At 40.7% G+C, this 17,529-nt stretch overlaps 1 protein-coding gene across 1 annotated transcript; it reads right to left on the bottom strand.

The window, feature by feature from the left end:
* Window positions 1–588: 588 nt before the first annotated feature.
* CHP1 (calcineurin like EF-hand protein 1) lies at window positions 589–17,476 on the bottom strand. The gene is made up of 7 exons (XM_062635768.1): window positions 17,205–17,476; window positions 12,884–12,956; window positions 7,374–7,454; window positions 6,000–6,127; window positions 4,980–5,041; window positions 3,835–3,957; window positions 589–2,510 (listed from the first exon to the last, which is right to left on the bottom strand). Exons 1-7 carry the CDS (start codon window positions 17,269–17,271, stop codon window positions 2,457–2,459), a joined length of 588 nt encoding a protein of 195 aa, XP_062491752.1. The 5' UTR covers window positions 17,272–17,476; the 3' UTR covers window positions 589–2,456.
* Window positions 17,477–17,529: the final 53 nt, after the last annotated feature.

The following is a 17,529-nucleotide window of genomic DNA, read 5'->3' on the forward strand; positions in this document are numbered from 1 at the left end:
CTCATGCCACACTTATCCATAAGGATAATCTTATTCCTCTTCCAGACTTTAAGCTTCACAGCTGACCTTTATCCTAAGAAGACTTAATTTCTACAAGCAAAGTACAACTGTTGTGGAAATCTTGTTTATGTATAGCTTAGTTTTGAACAACTTTAACAAATTGAAGATCTTGACTCTAAAACTCCTATTACAGTATTTGTGTTCACCCTAAAGCACATTGGCAATAATACCTGATGTCCAAGGTGGGGACTTGTAAGGACAGACATCACTAACATTGATATTATAAACCTTTTAATTAGAACAACACTACAACACTGTGGAGAGGGGAAAAAAAGAAAGCCTAGTTTGGAACCATGCAGAGGTGTAAAGCTCCCGTTGTTACACGATCCACAGTGCAGTAGTATGGGTGTGTGACCTCTCTTCTTGGGCTCATGTTTTGCACTAGCTTCCTCCACTCTACCAGGCAAACAAAGGATCATTAATACTCTGAAAATAAGCTCATTGATAAGAAATTGATTTGTAAGGCCTGCTAGCACCACTCTACTGGTATTTAACTTCTCTAATCATTAAAGGATAGTTGGGGGGGAATAGGGTTTATACAGAGGAAGGTTTATTTATGGATTGATAAATACAGTTTCCAGTCTCGCTGGGACAATAAGGCACAACTGTAGGTTACAACTATATAGCCAGAAGAGAGCAACACCTATTGTTAAGCAAATAACAAAGCCTAAAAACACTTAGCTTTTCAGTCTTTTCACATTGTTAATTCCTATTTTACATGACACTGTTATAAAACTATAATGTTCCTCTCTCATACAGAAGTTTTTAATTTACATTTTTTTCCTAGAATTGTGCTGCACTCTGCTAAACAATGAAGTGCAACATTTCACTTTTCCATCCCTTAAATCAAAAAACCTTCAGACACTTGCATGTTATTCTTTAACACAAGAGATGATTAAAAAAATGGGAAAAAAAGGAAATGCACATTTGAGAGTAGTTGGAGACTGGTAAGTATTTATAGAAATGATAACACATGACATAGAGAAGCAGTTATAACACCAATTCTTCAACAAAGAAGCTCCTGGGTTTTTTGGTTTTATTGGAAGGATCTCTCAGACTGTAGGATGCTTCAGCTGAACTGCATGAGATGATTTGCCAATATAGCCACAGAAAATTATGGTACTATTGAATCTTCAATGATCTTTAACACACTTGAACTCTTAGCACTACATTATCAGTATTAAATCATCTTACACTTGCAAAGAGATTTGTGTAGAAATATATCCTAAAATATTTGGGATAAGAATATAATTTGGGAAAGAACATGTAATTTGGGAAAGAACATATTATGTATTTATGAAAGCCAGAGCTTTCATAAATACAGCCTCTACCCTCAACACAAATCTAACACACCAGGACTTCCATACTGGAAAATGTAAATAATTATTTATAGGCCACTATGATTAAAAGAAAAACAAAATCAAACAAAAAACAATCCAGTTCACACCATTTCCAGGGGCAGTGACAGAACTGCAAATCCAGATTTTGGCATGACTAGTTTTCTTGCATTATGTACACTGGTAAACAAGTTTACACTTCCAGAGGCAAAACAACCCTGATGGGAGGAGGGATCCTAGAGCAAAGTAACCTGGAGAGGGTACTTCATGGTCCAGTGGCTGTCAAGGACAAAACCAAGTTTCTGCATGTGCTACTAGAACAATTTAAGCAACTTAGTGCAGAATTCCTATCCCTTTTGAGGACATCACAGCCTGTCTCTGCCACAGATTCTCCTATTGTCCCTGTGAATTCATCCTACAAAGAATAAAATCTATTCACAGCACTTTAAAGTACTCTAGGCTATCATCATGCATTCAGTGCTAGTTGTACAATGAAGCCATAGAAATTGAGAAGTCCTCAAGTAAAAGGCAGACTTGGAAGAAACGAATCTGTATGTAAAGAGCCAAATGGAAAGGGGGAGGGAAGGCAGCTGTAATGTGGTATTGCTACTGGAAGCAAAAAGTGAATTGTTATCACTGCACCTAGGAATCGAGTAGATGCTTGTCTCCAAAACGTTTCAGAGGGCATTTCTGTGGCATGTTCCCGTTGTCCATTCTGAGTCAGAGCTCAGAAGAATCAGTTTGTAGCTTAAACAGCTGTACACAAGGAGAGGCATTTTTGCTGAAACAGTAGTGCAAGAGGAGGCAAGGGAGAAAGGATTTAAAAAAAAAAAAAAACTGAAGGAAAATATTAAAAAAAAAATGCTCCTTTCCAAGTTGCATGGCAGCCATTTCCCTTTGTTCCTGATGCACAGGGAATGTTCACATTGGTAAATCAGGGAGGGGCTGGAGATGTAGTGTATATGCACCAGTAGCAACGCTCTGGGTGAAGGTGCTAAGGAGAAAATGAAGTTCTACTTATTATATAGTAGGGGTAGAAAGGAACAGGCTCTCCATCCATCAGTGAAGAAATCGAATGCTCATTTTCTGCTCTACATCCACTTTCTCCAAAACCTGCAATAAAATTCAGAAACAGCTACTTAAGTTACTGTACATACTTCTCTCCTACAAGGTTTCTTACCCAAGTGTAGAGGAAGTGGGCAGGAACGTGGGATGTCTTCAATTTGGCATGCTAGTCTTTCATCTACAGACTGCTGTTTTTCATTCTGGACTAAGGTTATTCCAAGGAAAGAAACTTCAGCCATTAAAGCTGGACAAAGGCTTCAACCAACATGTAACTAATGCAGTTTCAATCTGCCAAAAGCCCAGGAAGGCTTGGATTCCCAAAATTAGATTGTGTGGGAATGCACAGGCAGGAAACAGAATGAAGAATGGAGCAGAGGAAAGGGCATGAGCAGTCAATGAAGAGCTAAAATCAAGAGCACAGCATCACTAACACAGATAATTGTAAAACTGAGCTGACAACTTCATTCGCTGAATTGCTATTAACACTGAGGTACAAAGACAGCCTGCTCCAGGCTGTTTCAGGCATTAGACTTCACTGTTCCAAGATTAGAGTAACTTAAATTTGAAAAGACCTCTTGAGGTTTTTTAATCCAACTCCCTCAACTCTTATGTAAAGCAGAACCAGCTAGATCAGGCTGCTTTGGGCCTTGTTCAGTTAAGTTTCTCCAGGAAGGAGATTCTGTATCTTCAGAAGCTATGATCATCCTCTTGGTAAAGTCTTCCTCTTGGCTAACCAGAATTTCCTACGTTGCAACTTGTTTCTGATGCCTCTTGTCCACCTCCAAGTCTGGTTCCTCTTGTCAATGCCATCCCATTAGGTAGTTGAAATTGTTTTGCTATAGGACAGCTTTCTCCACTGACTATATAATGGCTCCTTACTACTACCTACTTCTGACTAACAAAAGATGTAATTCAAAGAACTAGAGCTAGGAACTTGAATGCTCATATTAGTTGTTTTGTTAACAGATAAAAATCTACAAGTGAAAACTGATCAGCACAAGTAGAGCAGAACGACTGCGTTGTAACTGTGCTAGTCAGGCTACTTCTGTAGAAAGAAGTGGCTGCAAAAAGTGAGAATTCTGCAGTATATTCAATCCCACAGCTTGCAAGAGCTACAGCATATGTTACCTCATGTAAGAGCACGAAGAAACACATGGACTAATTATCAGCATCCTGACAATATATTAAAAAAAAAAAAAAAAGGGTGTCCTGATGAAGATGGGAAGAGAAAGAGCTAACAGAAAGCTTGCTTTGCCCAAATTCAGGCAGGACTATTTGAGTAACTTCCCCTCAATTTCCATTTGCGTTTAGGTCTGAATGACTTGCCCATTACTTTAGTTTCCTTTAGTCATTAACAATGTAGTTTACCAACCTTTACAAACTCTGCAAAGGAGATGGCACTATCTCCATCTTGATCAGCTTCCTGGATTGTCCTGTCAGCAATGCTGCCCAGCTGCTCATCTGAAATATTTACACCAACCATCATCCGTAATACCTGAAACATACAGAAGTCCCCAGATTACTATTTTTTTTAACGCAAATAAAATAACCATTATTGATATAGGAACAGAAGTATTCTTAGTGCTATTTCACTTGTGTACACTGTCAAAGTAGCACCCTACAAGAACAGCCCTGGAGGACTTTCATGGAAATCATTTCTCCTTTGTACATCACTGCTTTCAGGAAAGACAGTTTCCTTTTGTAGCCACCTTTGAAAAAGAATCCTGCCTTTTCACTAGACAGCAGGAAGAGGCAGAGTACGAGAAAGCTTTTGGAACTAGGAATGAGGACGTTTTGTTCCAATGCTTTTGTCCATATTTTTCCCCACAAAACATACCAACATTTAATCAAGTATCTGCTGTTTGAGATACTTGCCTACAGGAAGCTTTTAAGTATCAAATGATATCTGCTGCTACTCTCTACAATTAGTATTTCCTGTGCAGACAGAGGGTAATTTCAGTCAAAAGCAAATCCTTGTCCTACAGCAGGAACCACAAATTGCCATGTCTGCTTCCCAGGATTAGTAGCATGTAATTACTCCTAGCTCAAGCCTAGTTTCATGTATATATGCAGCACTGATGAACTTTGATTACCTTTGCTGCAATTTCAAGAAGTTTTATTCTCTTGAGAGGATGCACAGAGGATCAGCGAAACGACCTAATCCACCTCAGTGACTACCCCTGTGAAGTCCTGTTAGATTAGGAGGTAGTTCTTAAGGGGCTTAGTGTATTTGTTGGATATTTAGGTATCATTTCCAATAGGATCTGCTTAGCCTAACGCTCTGGTTTAGACGTGAGTCTAGCATTCCCAGTCTGAAAGAACAGCATAGGCTACCAAATGAGATTAATTGCTTATCTCTGGTTTAAAGCTTTAGATAGGGTATGAGACTTTAGCCACCAAAGTCCTTCAGGAGTTCTTTTGAGAAGATGGTTGGAAATCCACATTCATTTAGAATGAAGAGAGTAATCATACAGAAGGTTAGGATGGAGTCATTCAAAGCAGCCCTGTGCTATTTACCTGAAGAAGCTCATCCCTGGAAATCTTGTCATCTTTATCTAGATCATATAACCGAAAAGCAACTACAGGGAAGAAAAGAATGAGCAGTTTAATTCAAGTGCTATTATTTTTCTTGCAACAACAGATTTATATACATAAAAGTGCTCCTAAGTTATTTTAGGAGAATTAGCTTAGAACTTCAATTCCCCATAAAAATTCATTTTCAGTTCCATAAAAGTGTTATTACTGAATTCAGGAATAAAATTATTGCCAAGAAATGAAAAAACTTAGTGAAGTGCTCAGTAAGAATACTTTCAGAAGCACTCTGCTTGCAGAGGTATTTCTTCAAAGCCTCAAGTCATGGAAGTATAATTACCACTAAGATACCTTCAGAACTTTAACCTCAGAGCCAACCACTTATACATTACCATTAATTCTCTTTGACTATATTCTGCATGAGATAAGACAGAAATTTTAAGTGCTCTGAGGACTGTTGCCAACTTTGATTAGTGAGCAAGAGCAGTCTGCTCATATACTGTAGGCAGTCATCCAAACAGTAAAGAAAGTACTCAGCTGAAGGTAAGGAAAAAGCCTTGTATTATATGGAAGACTGGAGAAAATGGCAGAAAAGACCATTCACATAACGGATAGTGCTTCTAAATCTCAAATAACTTTGCGTGCAAGCCATTTAATCATGTTAAAACTTAAACAGGGGAAGTTTAAATTGGATATAAGGAAGAAGTTCTTTACTGGTGAGGCACTGGAATGGGTTGCCCAGGTAAGTTGTGAATGCTCCATCCCTGGCGATGTTCAAGGCCAGGTTGGACAGAGCCTTGGGTGACATGGTTTAGTGGGTGGTGTCCCTGCCCACGGCAGGGGGGGTGGAACTGGATGATCTTAAGGTCCTTTCCAACCCTAACTATTCTATGATTCTATATCCTTCCACAGCAAACAGCTGCACAGAAGACGCCAAGCCCCTTTACTTCCTTCACAGAAAAAAGGAAAAATAATTGCTCCTATAGGAAGGTTCACGTTTCTTACAGTGGAGCTTGTTACTTCGGCTGTTCAGTGGTTCTGGTCCATTCTGGTCTTTGCTCTTTTCATTATCTTCTATGGGTCGAAAGTGAGCTAGTGTCCTCATGAATCCACGGAAATTCACCTGGTCCTCTCTGCATAAGCATTATAGCAGGTCAGTTTTAGCATTGCTTATATGGGTTCTGTATTTCAGTAGAGAGTATGAATGTCTAAAGCATCAAGACCATGCAGACTCTTCCACTCCCACTCTCCCAGGGTTTGGCTGCCTATGCTCAAACCCAGCTCTGATACAGTGCAGTTCCAACCTGGGATCACGCTGTTATGAAGTATGATGTACAAAAGAAAGAAGCTGTGAGAAGTCTTGTTGAGGACTCCCCAGTCCCTGCCTGCAAGCTCCATTTAAGCTCAAGCCCTCACCTTTGGCCCTTGCCCGAGCTATCCTGCAGCTGTGCCCAAGTCTGTCAGTATATCTTGCTGATCTGAACCCCTATTCTCTGGATTGACCTGTCAACTTGTTTGGCAACCACTGGACTGTTGGCTGACCTGACAAGGCACTGCAGCTACTCTGCTTTTCTTGCTCAGGTGCTGTGCCCTTTGTTATTAAGTACATTGTCCCTGCCAGCTTTATTGTCACACTTGGCTTATGTCTGTGGGGTAGCCATTGCTCACTGCTCTGACAAACAGCTCTTTTCTCTAACACTGTGGGAACCACCTATCTAACTGCTTTCCATGACTCCTGCTTTCTATTCAGGAAAGTCTGCCTGGTATTAGCTTATATTATGACTTGATTAGTCACACTCCAATCTTCATGAATCAGTAATGGCAAATGTGTTCAAGAACAGGAGCAGATTGCATAGAACAATCTAGAGTGGTAAAATAGAGAGAGTATTGCAAATTTGATAATCTCTTCAGATTTGTGTTAGAAGTGCCATAAACTAGGCCTTAAATGTTATCAAAAACTGAAAACAAAAAAGTTAGCAAAGGTATACTTAGAGGCTAAAAGGTGAAAAATGAAACTCAATAGTAATTGCAATACTACTTAGCATAAAATAGCACTGCTATAAGTCCGCTTTAAGAACCAAAGTAAATATATGCTCTTTACTTGCTTTCTAAGTGTTTAGCAGCACAGCAAGAGCAGAAAACTGACATGAAGCCTGAGTTCGTCATCTAACAAAGCACACAGAAGTCTTGTAAGGTTGGTGTTTCTCATTACAGAATACAAACATGCTGAGGAAACAATATACCCACACACATTTCATGACAAGTTTGAGGTGTTCAGTTATTAGCAAGTCCAAAATCTGTGCTTTAATTATCAGCATTTTGGTCCCGTTGGAACTTCTGATGAACTACACATTTTGTGCCTGTTCTGTTGGAACTCACCCTTCTGGAAAGAAGGCATTGATAATTCTGTCTCCCAGTGGATTGATGGCAAGCTCTGGAATCCGCTGGAAGTCTTCCCGGCTGAGTAAAGCAAGAAACACAAGATGACTGCATTAAGTTGAAGTCAGAGCAGAAAAAGTTCCTTGAAGAGAATTCACAGTAAAACATCCACTGGGCAATATTGTCACAGCCAGACACTTAGTGGGTTTTAAGGTGTAGCTCTTTAAAGCACATTTTCTCTACAACTAATGGCACACAAGACAATGTCAAGGCTGTATTACATTACAGACCACCAGTGCTCATTTACCACATTAACAGTGCTTCTCAGATGTTAATTGTGCTAGAAACCTTCCTGTAAGATGCCAACTAGTCTGCACTTTGAAGAAAGCTTATGAAATGGCTTTGAAGGAAACTATGGCTTCAAAATGAAAATAATATATATTTTAATAATTATTTTGGTACTGAATCATTTGAGTTTGCATTGTCCAGACTACCCTGGTCCAGAGCCTGGGACACCATACTCCTCCAAACATACCACAGGTGATTTGCATATTCTAATAGAAATTCTCGTTTATGGACAACTTTATACCTTATTAAAAGTGCCAAATTTCAGATTTTAGATTCAACCAAGCAGCACTCCTATTTTAAAGTAGAAAATTTAGATTGAACAGGGGCCTGTACACCAGATGTAACTTCACCAGTACATTGCAAATACTCAATACATATGCCAGCCATTCCCTTCTCTGCTCATGATTGTATGTAAACAGTACAGTATAAGCACAGCTATGATTACATTCTTATAGCTTTTTCTGATCTAGATGTTGTCATGAGCTGTACTGATGTCAACACATTTTAGATCACTATGACATGAACACGGGGTTCATTCTATTCCTAGAATTGCCCCAATTTTTCTTTTATTTCAACCTAATAGAATGTCACTGGCAGGAAAGTGAGACAACCTTGGTGTGACCAAAACAGATGTACCAAGTGTGTTTTGGTGAATACTGTGGTCAACATGTTTGGGTCCATCCCCCCTCCTTTGTCTTTTCCATGACAGAGCACACCAATCTATCAGTCAGTACAAGATGTACTCCATAATAATTTATATTTTTAATTACAAACATAGCAGCAATGGGGTGAGCCTGTAAAAATCCCAAACAACTCTGTCTGGATGCGTAACTTGACATTTCCTGCCCAATCTCCTGAAATATCAGCAATTGCCTTCAAGTCAAATATAGTCCTGCTGGTTTTAAAGTTTGGGCCAAAGTCTCAAACTTGGTTACCAAATGTCTGCTACTTTTGAAAACAAATGAATTGGCAACAAGGTTTGATGCATGATGTCATTACACCAAAAAACTGGCAAAGTGAACACAAACAGGTTTTGCTATTACTTTAAGTATACTGGTCTTTTGTAATGCTGTCATCTTAAAACACAGGGGAAAAGAAGGAATTGGCAAACCTGATTACTAGTCTGGGCTGGGAAAGGCAAAGAAGCAAGATGTTCTAGTTTTAAATGCATTCTAAAGCACACCTTGCACCCAGTCACACCACAGTGCTGCTGAGAGTCCCAATTATGATAAATCTGTTGCAGCACGGGTAAACTGTTTGACCTCTAACAGAGTGACCTGACTGTGCGTTTATGCTACTCCAGCAAACTTCTGCTCTGAACAGGCCTGAATTATTTGTAATAGGCAAAGTTACCATCTGTATAACATGATCAACTTGTTACCAGACCCTTCAGGACTGCTGCATTTTAAGCTATAGCTGAAAGGCAAAATATGCATTAGCCATTTAGGCAGAAGATGCAGTGATGTGGAAAGCCTGTGTCCTAGTAACAATATTTTACCAACAAGAGCTCAGCATCAATGCTAACATTTACAAGCTAAAAGCAGCAGCTGCCCTCTCTGTCATTTAAAGCAAAATCCTAATGCTTCAGAAGTTTTTACTTGCATATCACTACTTTTTGATATACAGCCTCAATTTACACTTGGCATTTCAGCCTCCGGTTATTCTGCTTTCTAACAGGAGATTAACAATTAACCACAACCAATTCCCCAGGTTTCAAATCTATTTGTCTTGTCATTATCAGGATTGCAGCAGACCATTTTTGCTTATTAAAAGCACATTACTGAGCAAGTGTTGTAATTGGAATAGCTGTAACAGCCATAAAAGTAAATGAATGCATGAGGCAAGTTATTCTGCACTTTATAAACTAAGGATTCCTGCAGTCATTAGGGACCGACTTCACCTGGCTGAGGCTGGAGCTTACAGGAAATGAGATGCCCTCTATTTCTTCCTTGTTCACGTACCTTTCCAGGAATCTGGCTTCTATTAAATCCTTGCCTAAATGTAACATGCAGAGCAACCTTTAACTACATGCTATCATTATGCTGGCAAACCACCTAATATATACATGTCAGTGCATTCATATTTAGACATACTTTGCAGTAAGGAATTTGTACATTCTAAGACAGGCAAGTATTTCTAAGCATGAATATATCCTCTAAAGCATACAGCAGATCCCTACTGTAAAAGTAGCTCTGCCTCACCCCAAAGACTGCAAGAAACCTACTAGACTCTTCTTCCAGTATTTCCGGTTGTTCATCCTTTTTACTTCTAAATAGTAGCAGAGTACTCTTCCCTCAAAAGGGAAGAGAAGGGTAGGGCTACTTAGAGCTAAGGGAAAGTAAAGCAATGGAAAGAAGACAAACCATATGCAAAACAGAAGTGCTAGAAGAAAGGAATGGAAGTACACACTACTCCAGTACCCTAACATTTTATGATCCAAACGCCTTCTTCAGAACACTGGTACACATTTAAAGATTTACTTCATGCCATAAAGAACCGCCTACCACTTCTTTTCCTGATCAGTCACATGAGTGACTTCTGTCATGTCTGATCTCTAAGTCAAAGGTGTAAGTCATCCCTACAGAAACAGTTGTTCTTGCTCACAGGAAACAGAAGACATGCCTTCCAAACTGTTTGCTGCTAGTAAGCAAGTGGTAACTTCATCTCACTTGCCTCAGAGTAGCACGTTCTCTTTGATCAGTATTTCAGAAACCAACATTTACAATTTTCCAAGCTACAGCTGTTACTCTGCCCTCATTGTTTTTTTCAGGAAGTAGTTTTCTATTACTTAAACTTCATGGTTTCCACATATTGTGGGTGCTGGGCCAGGTTTCAAAACTTGAATGCCACTGTCAGGCATGTTTGAGAACAGGCTATGCTTGGAGGCCAAGACTGCAAGTTAAGGGATCACAATTTGCAGAGTTACTGGGATTTTCCAAACAAACTTCATTTCCTTTCCCAAGTACCACATGATTATCAACAATAGAAGTCCAGCTTCTCATCCATAACACTATGAAACTAAGCATTGTGCAACAGACATTCACAGCATATTTAATTAATTACTCCTCTTACGTAAACCAAGTACAATCACTTTGAAGGTTATACAAACTTTATGGGCTCAATAGGCAAGTTTAAAGTTGGAGACAAGAGTTGAGGAAGAACGTGTGCTAGGTTCAAGACTAGCATGGCAGCTATCATCAGTGAAGACTAAACCCACATACAGAGTTTGAAGAGGCTGTTAGTGCTCTTTTTCAAGTAATATAATAGTGAGACATAAATAGTATTAACCTTACCTACAGTATCATCAGCTGATCTGTATGTCACAATTGCCAATTAGCCAATGCTACAGTTTCCATGATACACTGGCTTTGGTGACAGAGTGGTCTTAAGGAGTTCCTGCCCATCCCACTCCAATTGTTTCCACACCCACAATCGATTTTGTCATCCCTTCAGCTATGTAGTCCAGACATTTACAGCACAGCCACAGTCCCAGTCACTGGAGCCAGTCAGCTTAAAAATACTTAAAAAGCACTACACAAGCCAAAAGGGGAGAGAGAGTATTTTTAACCAGCAATACTCAGTAGTCCTGTTTACAGCACAATTCCACAACCAGTTACTTAAATTTTAACTGAGAAGTTAGCAATTTGTGGCACCAGAAGGAGCTGCGTATTTCCTTCAGGAGAGGAAATTACAGTAGATCAGTAGTCCTGCCAAAACCAGTGCATCTTACAACTTGTCACCTTCACTTGCTAAGCAGTGATTGTCGCTTTACACATAAGTCTAGCTTTTATAGGTTTATAGTGCATCCTACAATCACATTCAAAACCCCAGGCAACCCCTGAATCTATGTTTACTGGTTTAAGACTGGAATAGAGTTGCTATGAAAAAAATTAACTCTATTCCAGACAGACCTCTTATACTATGCTGCAAAGTCCCCTTCCCCTTCCTCCAGCTTCCCTGTGCACTGGTTCTGCAGTAGTTTTGGCAAGTTTTCAATGCTGTAGGTTAGTTTCCAAAGATAAGCCTTGAATACCACCACCAACATGGAAAAGCAACAGATTTTCAGAGTCAGTATGGTCTTAGAACAACTATCTTGGTTGCAAAATTGCTCCCTGGTGCAATCACTGACAGCTCTAATTTCTCATGTTTCCATAGTACTACGCAATCCATAGGCAACATCACAAGAGAAGACTAGTAAGCAATTTAATACAATCAGAATTCATAATTAGTTCATTTAATAAAGAGTAAGGCGATATCAACACACAATAGAATAACCAGAGTGGGAAAGGCTAGAGAACAAAGACCACAGGTAGAGACATATTTTAACAGGCAATCATCCCACTAGTTTACCCTTCAGTTGAGAATATTCCTTCCAGCAGAGTCAGTCCGAAGTGAAAAATGTTTTGCAGGAAAAGTTTAAGCCTCATCTTTGTTTAATTGATTAAGCTGTAAGAAACCTGTTAACTTGTGTAGTTTTCAAATTGTACACAAAAGACAAATACTTCAAAGGCCTTGGAATATCCTACACTACTATTTTAAAGAATAAAACATCTATTTGCTTATTCACAGTGACTTGGTCCCAGCTCCAGCTCTTTTTATTTTTGAGCATACTAATAGACATGGGCATTTAACAAGAAGTGTAAAGTTAACAACAGTAAATGGCTTGCAGATCAAAGTAGTGTTAAAGGACACTGGGTATCCAAAATAATTTAAGAGCCCATGCTCCCAAAAATATAAATGATCTTTTTATATGAAAGCCAGGATGAAGATGATATAGTGGAATCATAATAATTATTAGAAGCAACATATAAAGAAAGGTAAGAAATAACAATCTAAAATGTGGTTTAACATTCTGAACTTCTGTTAATTCCTTGAATACATAATCTGACCTTTCTTGTATTAACTGCTACAAACTTTCAGTACTACAGCAAAGACAACTGGTATTTAGAGCACCTAAGTTCAACAATCAGATTTCTCTTGACCTTTCATAAAAGAGAACAAATGTGAACATCCATGTAGACAGTAGGTATGAAAGAATCTGTTATAATAGCCTCACTGATTCACTCTATGAGGAAAACATGCAGGCATCCTGCAACGGCAAAGCCACCATTACAGACATGTAATATGTCAGTGCAAGGACAACTGAATTGGTAGATACCCACCTAAGAGTGCCGTTTTCTCCTTTGTCAAGGCTGGTGAAGCGACTGTACAAGCGCGTGATTTGACTGTGGGAGACTGAAGGAGGAAAAAAAAAGAAATACAAATTAGCATGGCAATGATTCCTCATTAGAACAATTCCTCAATCAGATCTCATTACACTGAGCCACTGTTGCCAGAAGTTGCATTCAAAAACAGATCACACAAAACAAGTTCTATTGGAAGCACACTGCAATCAGCAGAGTAGTGACTTTATAAGCTGTAAATTGCATCTTAGTATTCAAAAATCCACAAATAAGCCTAAAAATTTGTCTAACTTTGCCTTCTACCCATTTATATTTTTGGTCTCCAACATCCCTTGGTTATCTGAGTCAGTAACAGCAATTACTGATTACAAAAAGAAAAGGTGTTTGAGTCACAGTTCCACTCTGTTTCCCTTAATTCTTCTAGGGCTAGAAATAATACGGACACAGCCTCCACTGATGACCTCTACATCATTCATGACACTGCAGGCCTCTGCTATAGTATTTTTCCTTCTCTCACTTATCTCTACTCCAGTAGTCTTATTTCTACTCCAGCTGTCTTTTTCCATCTAAAGATGGAAAGTGTACTCAGTTTTCCTGCATCTAGTGAGTGGTCAGAGAGACTGTACACCTGATCACTCTTCCTCCTTGAGTGGACTGCCTGAATCTAAGCAGTTTGCTCATTTGGGGGTTCAGTAAAGTAATTAAAATTAAAAAATTAAAAAGCCTGTTTCTGAAGAAGTTTGGGAAGGAGTTAGGACACAAAGAAAGCAGGGAATTATTGCAGACCTAAGTTTGCAATATGAACACAAATTTCAAAGCCAGTATTAAATTTAGCATAATGCTGTCAACATTACCAAGATATTAGGCAACCCAAGATACAAGATATCTAGATCATTAGATCAATCCATGATGGGAGCAGGTTAAACGTATCTAGAACATGAATTCCTTTTAACACTGAAAGAATGCCCTGCAGAAGATCTTGGCTTTTCAGAGCCTCTTTGGATGAAGTTAATAAATAATAAGACTGAATTGAATGTTAATGTTTACTCAGTGAAGATGTGATTTTTCTACAATGTTAAACTAGGAGCTTGTGCCATTTGCAGATTCAATTGTTTTAAAAGCCTTCACCAGCACATGTACAATACTTGGTAAAATTTATATGGGAACAGGTTGCACAGCAGTCATCTGATCGGTGACAACTGAGGCATTTTATTAGGTTCGCTTTTTTCCCCAGGTTTGTTCTTTTTCCAGCCTATTTATTTAGGTTCAACCATCCCCTCCTTTAGGGTGACCTGCTAGCAACTGTGTGGGGCTTTTTTTCCTCTTCCCTTGGCTCCTCTGCAACTTTCACTCTTTGCACAAGGCTGGGCAATTTGATCAGTTCCACCTAAGCCAACACACCACAATTTCAAGTTAAGAAACACACTAAACAGCAGGCACCAGTATTTTAAAGACTTCTGCACTTCTGATTAAGTATTTTAGATATGATATGCCATAACAACAACTGATGGTGAAAACAGAATAGCCTGGAGTAAGAAGCCCTGTGCTCCCAAGTTCTTCCTGGAAACAGAGAGGGTGATGAAAATTCTACTTAGGTACCATTTCCAAACTAATGTCAGCAACTCCATTTCTGTAACACCTCCATAACAGCTAGTATGTGATAAATAGTATGTAACTCTTGACAGAGGAGGAAATGCCTTTGTTTATCTCATACTAGACAAAAAGCACATCATCACTATAAAGAAAGGAAGATGATTCAGGTCCCTCACTATATTCTTTCACAATTTCCTTTTTGGCTCTCATCTCTCATGAAAGCTGCATCACGAGACACTTTTCAGAGCCTTCTCATACAAAATAAAGACTTTGTCATTCCTTGACGATCATAGGAGAAAAAAAAAAATTTGCAATTTATGACAGCTTCTTAAAATCAAAGGCTCAAAGATAACTGAAACATGATTTTACCTGTACTGCTACCCCACCAAGGTCCCTTCTATTCAATCAAATTGGTTAAGTGTTCAGTACTTCATACTTACCCCAGATGAACTGATGGAGTCATGTTTCACAGTAAGGAGGCCAAAAAAAAAAAAAAAAAAGAACCCTTAGGAACAACATGGGTTCAGGATGGACATGTACTGCCAGTTTGTTTCACATCTAAGTCCCTTTCTCAAACTCTTTAGTAGGTAATGTATCATCAGCATCAAGTTTCTAACAAACCACAAGATATTCCAGTCAATAACACTAACTTGGCATTCTCCCCATGAACTTTGCTCCAGATAAACCAGCATCCTGGGGTTTTCCCCCTACCTTGTACCTTGCATAAATATTTGCACCCATGTGAAGTGTATAACAGTGCTAAGAGCTTGGTGGAATTTTCCATCTACCTACAGAAGTATAAGAGGCAGAGGAAAATCACATTCTTAAACTCTGGTTACAGGTTGGAGGAAAAAAAAAAATATGTGTTTGATAAAGTCAGAGACAACAAGCATGACTCAGGTTAGCAATGCTTGATTAACAAAGTGATATGACTTAAAAAATTGAGTAGTACAAAATACAGGCAACAAAGCTGAAGCCCAACTCATTACAATGTTAAGCTCCCCACTTTGAAGACATAAGAGGCCAACTAGAGCTGAGTGGTTTTATTGCTTAGAATACCTATACAGCCATCTCAGTGGTATTTATTTAACTACCATGCAAGTAAAACTCTAGGAATGAAACACCACTTACAATGAATCAACTATTGGCACAAGGCAAAGACTGAAGCCTTTTGGAAGAACATTCCAAATGTGGGGGTTGGTTCTTAAAGCCTATTTCTAAATGAGGGGATGCTACCTTTGTTTAAAGAAATAAAAAAAACTGCAACCACCAAACAGTGAGTTCTTGCTGGATAAGCATACTTGGATATTACTACTTGTTTATCACAGCCTTCCTGGAGAAGGTTCCCTCGACAAATGGAAAAAGGATCATGGAAGCTATGTTAACTGGCTCAGCTATCCATTACGTTAGCCAGTACTGTCTTCATTTTCTTCCACTCCTTTTCTGTAGCCACTTGTTTTCCTGACACAAATAAACTATCACCTAAAAGGAATACATAATGCCATTTCTGCTTCAAAGAAAACTGACGGTGTTTTCATGTAGCAAGAGCAAATCAAAAAGCATAAGCAGGAAAAAAGTTTCACTAGGAAGACCTTATTTACCTGAGAGGGGAGGGACACAGCAGAACGATACATATGATTTATGACCTCCCTTCTCCAACCAGTTAGGAGGACACCCTCCATTTATTATCATTCAGTATTTGCTAATACTGAACGGAGGCAACCGTTCTATCGGGCAAATTAACGACACTGATTTTCTAAAGTACTTTATATTTACTGAGAACAACTCGATCAGAAATTACAAGGTAAAGTAGCTATATATTGCAGTCCTGATTCAATCATGCTCTCCCAGTTGTTGACTCGCACAGGGATTCTCACTTCTTTCACAAGCTGCGTTACCTCCTTTATGCTTTAAATGCCACTCAGCATTCATTCTGAACACCCTTAAGGTAACTTTCGTGACAACCTATGAAACAAACAGCATTTGGAAAAAAAGCACTATATCATGAGAGACTTTTCGGGCTAAAAGCAGCTGCTGGAGAGAAACTCCAGCACCAGAAACTGAGAACTCTTCAAACCCCCAACGACTTACGTCTCACCGAACGCAACACTGCGGACACCAGGAGCACCTCTTCTCGCCCTCCCCACCCGGATCTCGCTGCCGTTGAGCAACCGAACACACAGCGATGGCTCCCTCTCCCCTACAGCTCCAAGCACATCTAGAACCCAAAGGGACTCGCAGATACCGGCGGGCTGGGTGACAGCAGCTTTCGCGTTCTACTGCGCCAAGCAACACCAGCCTCCGCAGCTAGCCCTACCGTGTCCAGCCCAGCCAAGGGGCACCCTAAACGACAACAGTAGTATTTACAGCTAGCGGCCGCTGCCAACCGAGCGGCAGACTGGAGGAGCTGCCCTCCTGTCAGCCCCCGAGGGCCGCTCCTGCACGGCCACCAGGCGAACCAAGAGCCGCTTCCCAGCTTCCGCAGGCCTACAAGACATGCCCGCCTGCAGTAGCGGGGGGCAGCCAGGCACCGACCCGGGGCCAGCTGGGACCAGGCACTGCCCAGCCAGAAGAGCAGCGACTACGCTCGCCTTCCCCGCCGCCGAGCGCCGACCGCCCCGGGCAGGGCTCGGCGCGCAGCCGCGACGGGGCGGACAGACAGCTCCAGGCGCCCAGCCCCCACCGCACCTCCCGGCCCTACACTCACAGCCCGTCTCCTTCTTGATCTCCTCGATCTCCTCGTCTCGCAGCAGCGTGGACGCCCGGGAACCCATCACCGCCGCTGAGCCCCAGGGGAAGGGAAGGGCCAAGCTCTGCAGCGGGCAGTTACGTAGCCGAACAGCGACAGCGATACCACAGCCACCCCAGCACGGGCCCCGCCGCTGCCGCCCAGCCGTACTGAGGCGGAAGGGGAGCCCGCACGGACTCTTATTGCCCCGCCCGCCGCGTCCAGCCGGGCCCGGCCCGGCCCGGCCCTCGCTGCCCGCCTCACCCCGCCCCTCCGCCGGCCGACGACGGGCACCCGCGCGCAC

The sequence above is a fragment of the Pezoporus occidentalis genome, unplaced genomic scaffold (assembly GCF_034315485.1).
Source record: "Pezoporus occidentalis ecotype Australia unplaced genomic scaffold, CSIRO_AGI_Poc_V1 ctg46, whole genome shotgun sequence".
Classification (NCBI taxonomy): Eukaryota; Metazoa; Chordata; class Aves; order Psittaciformes; family Psittacidae; genus Pezoporus; species Pezoporus occidentalis.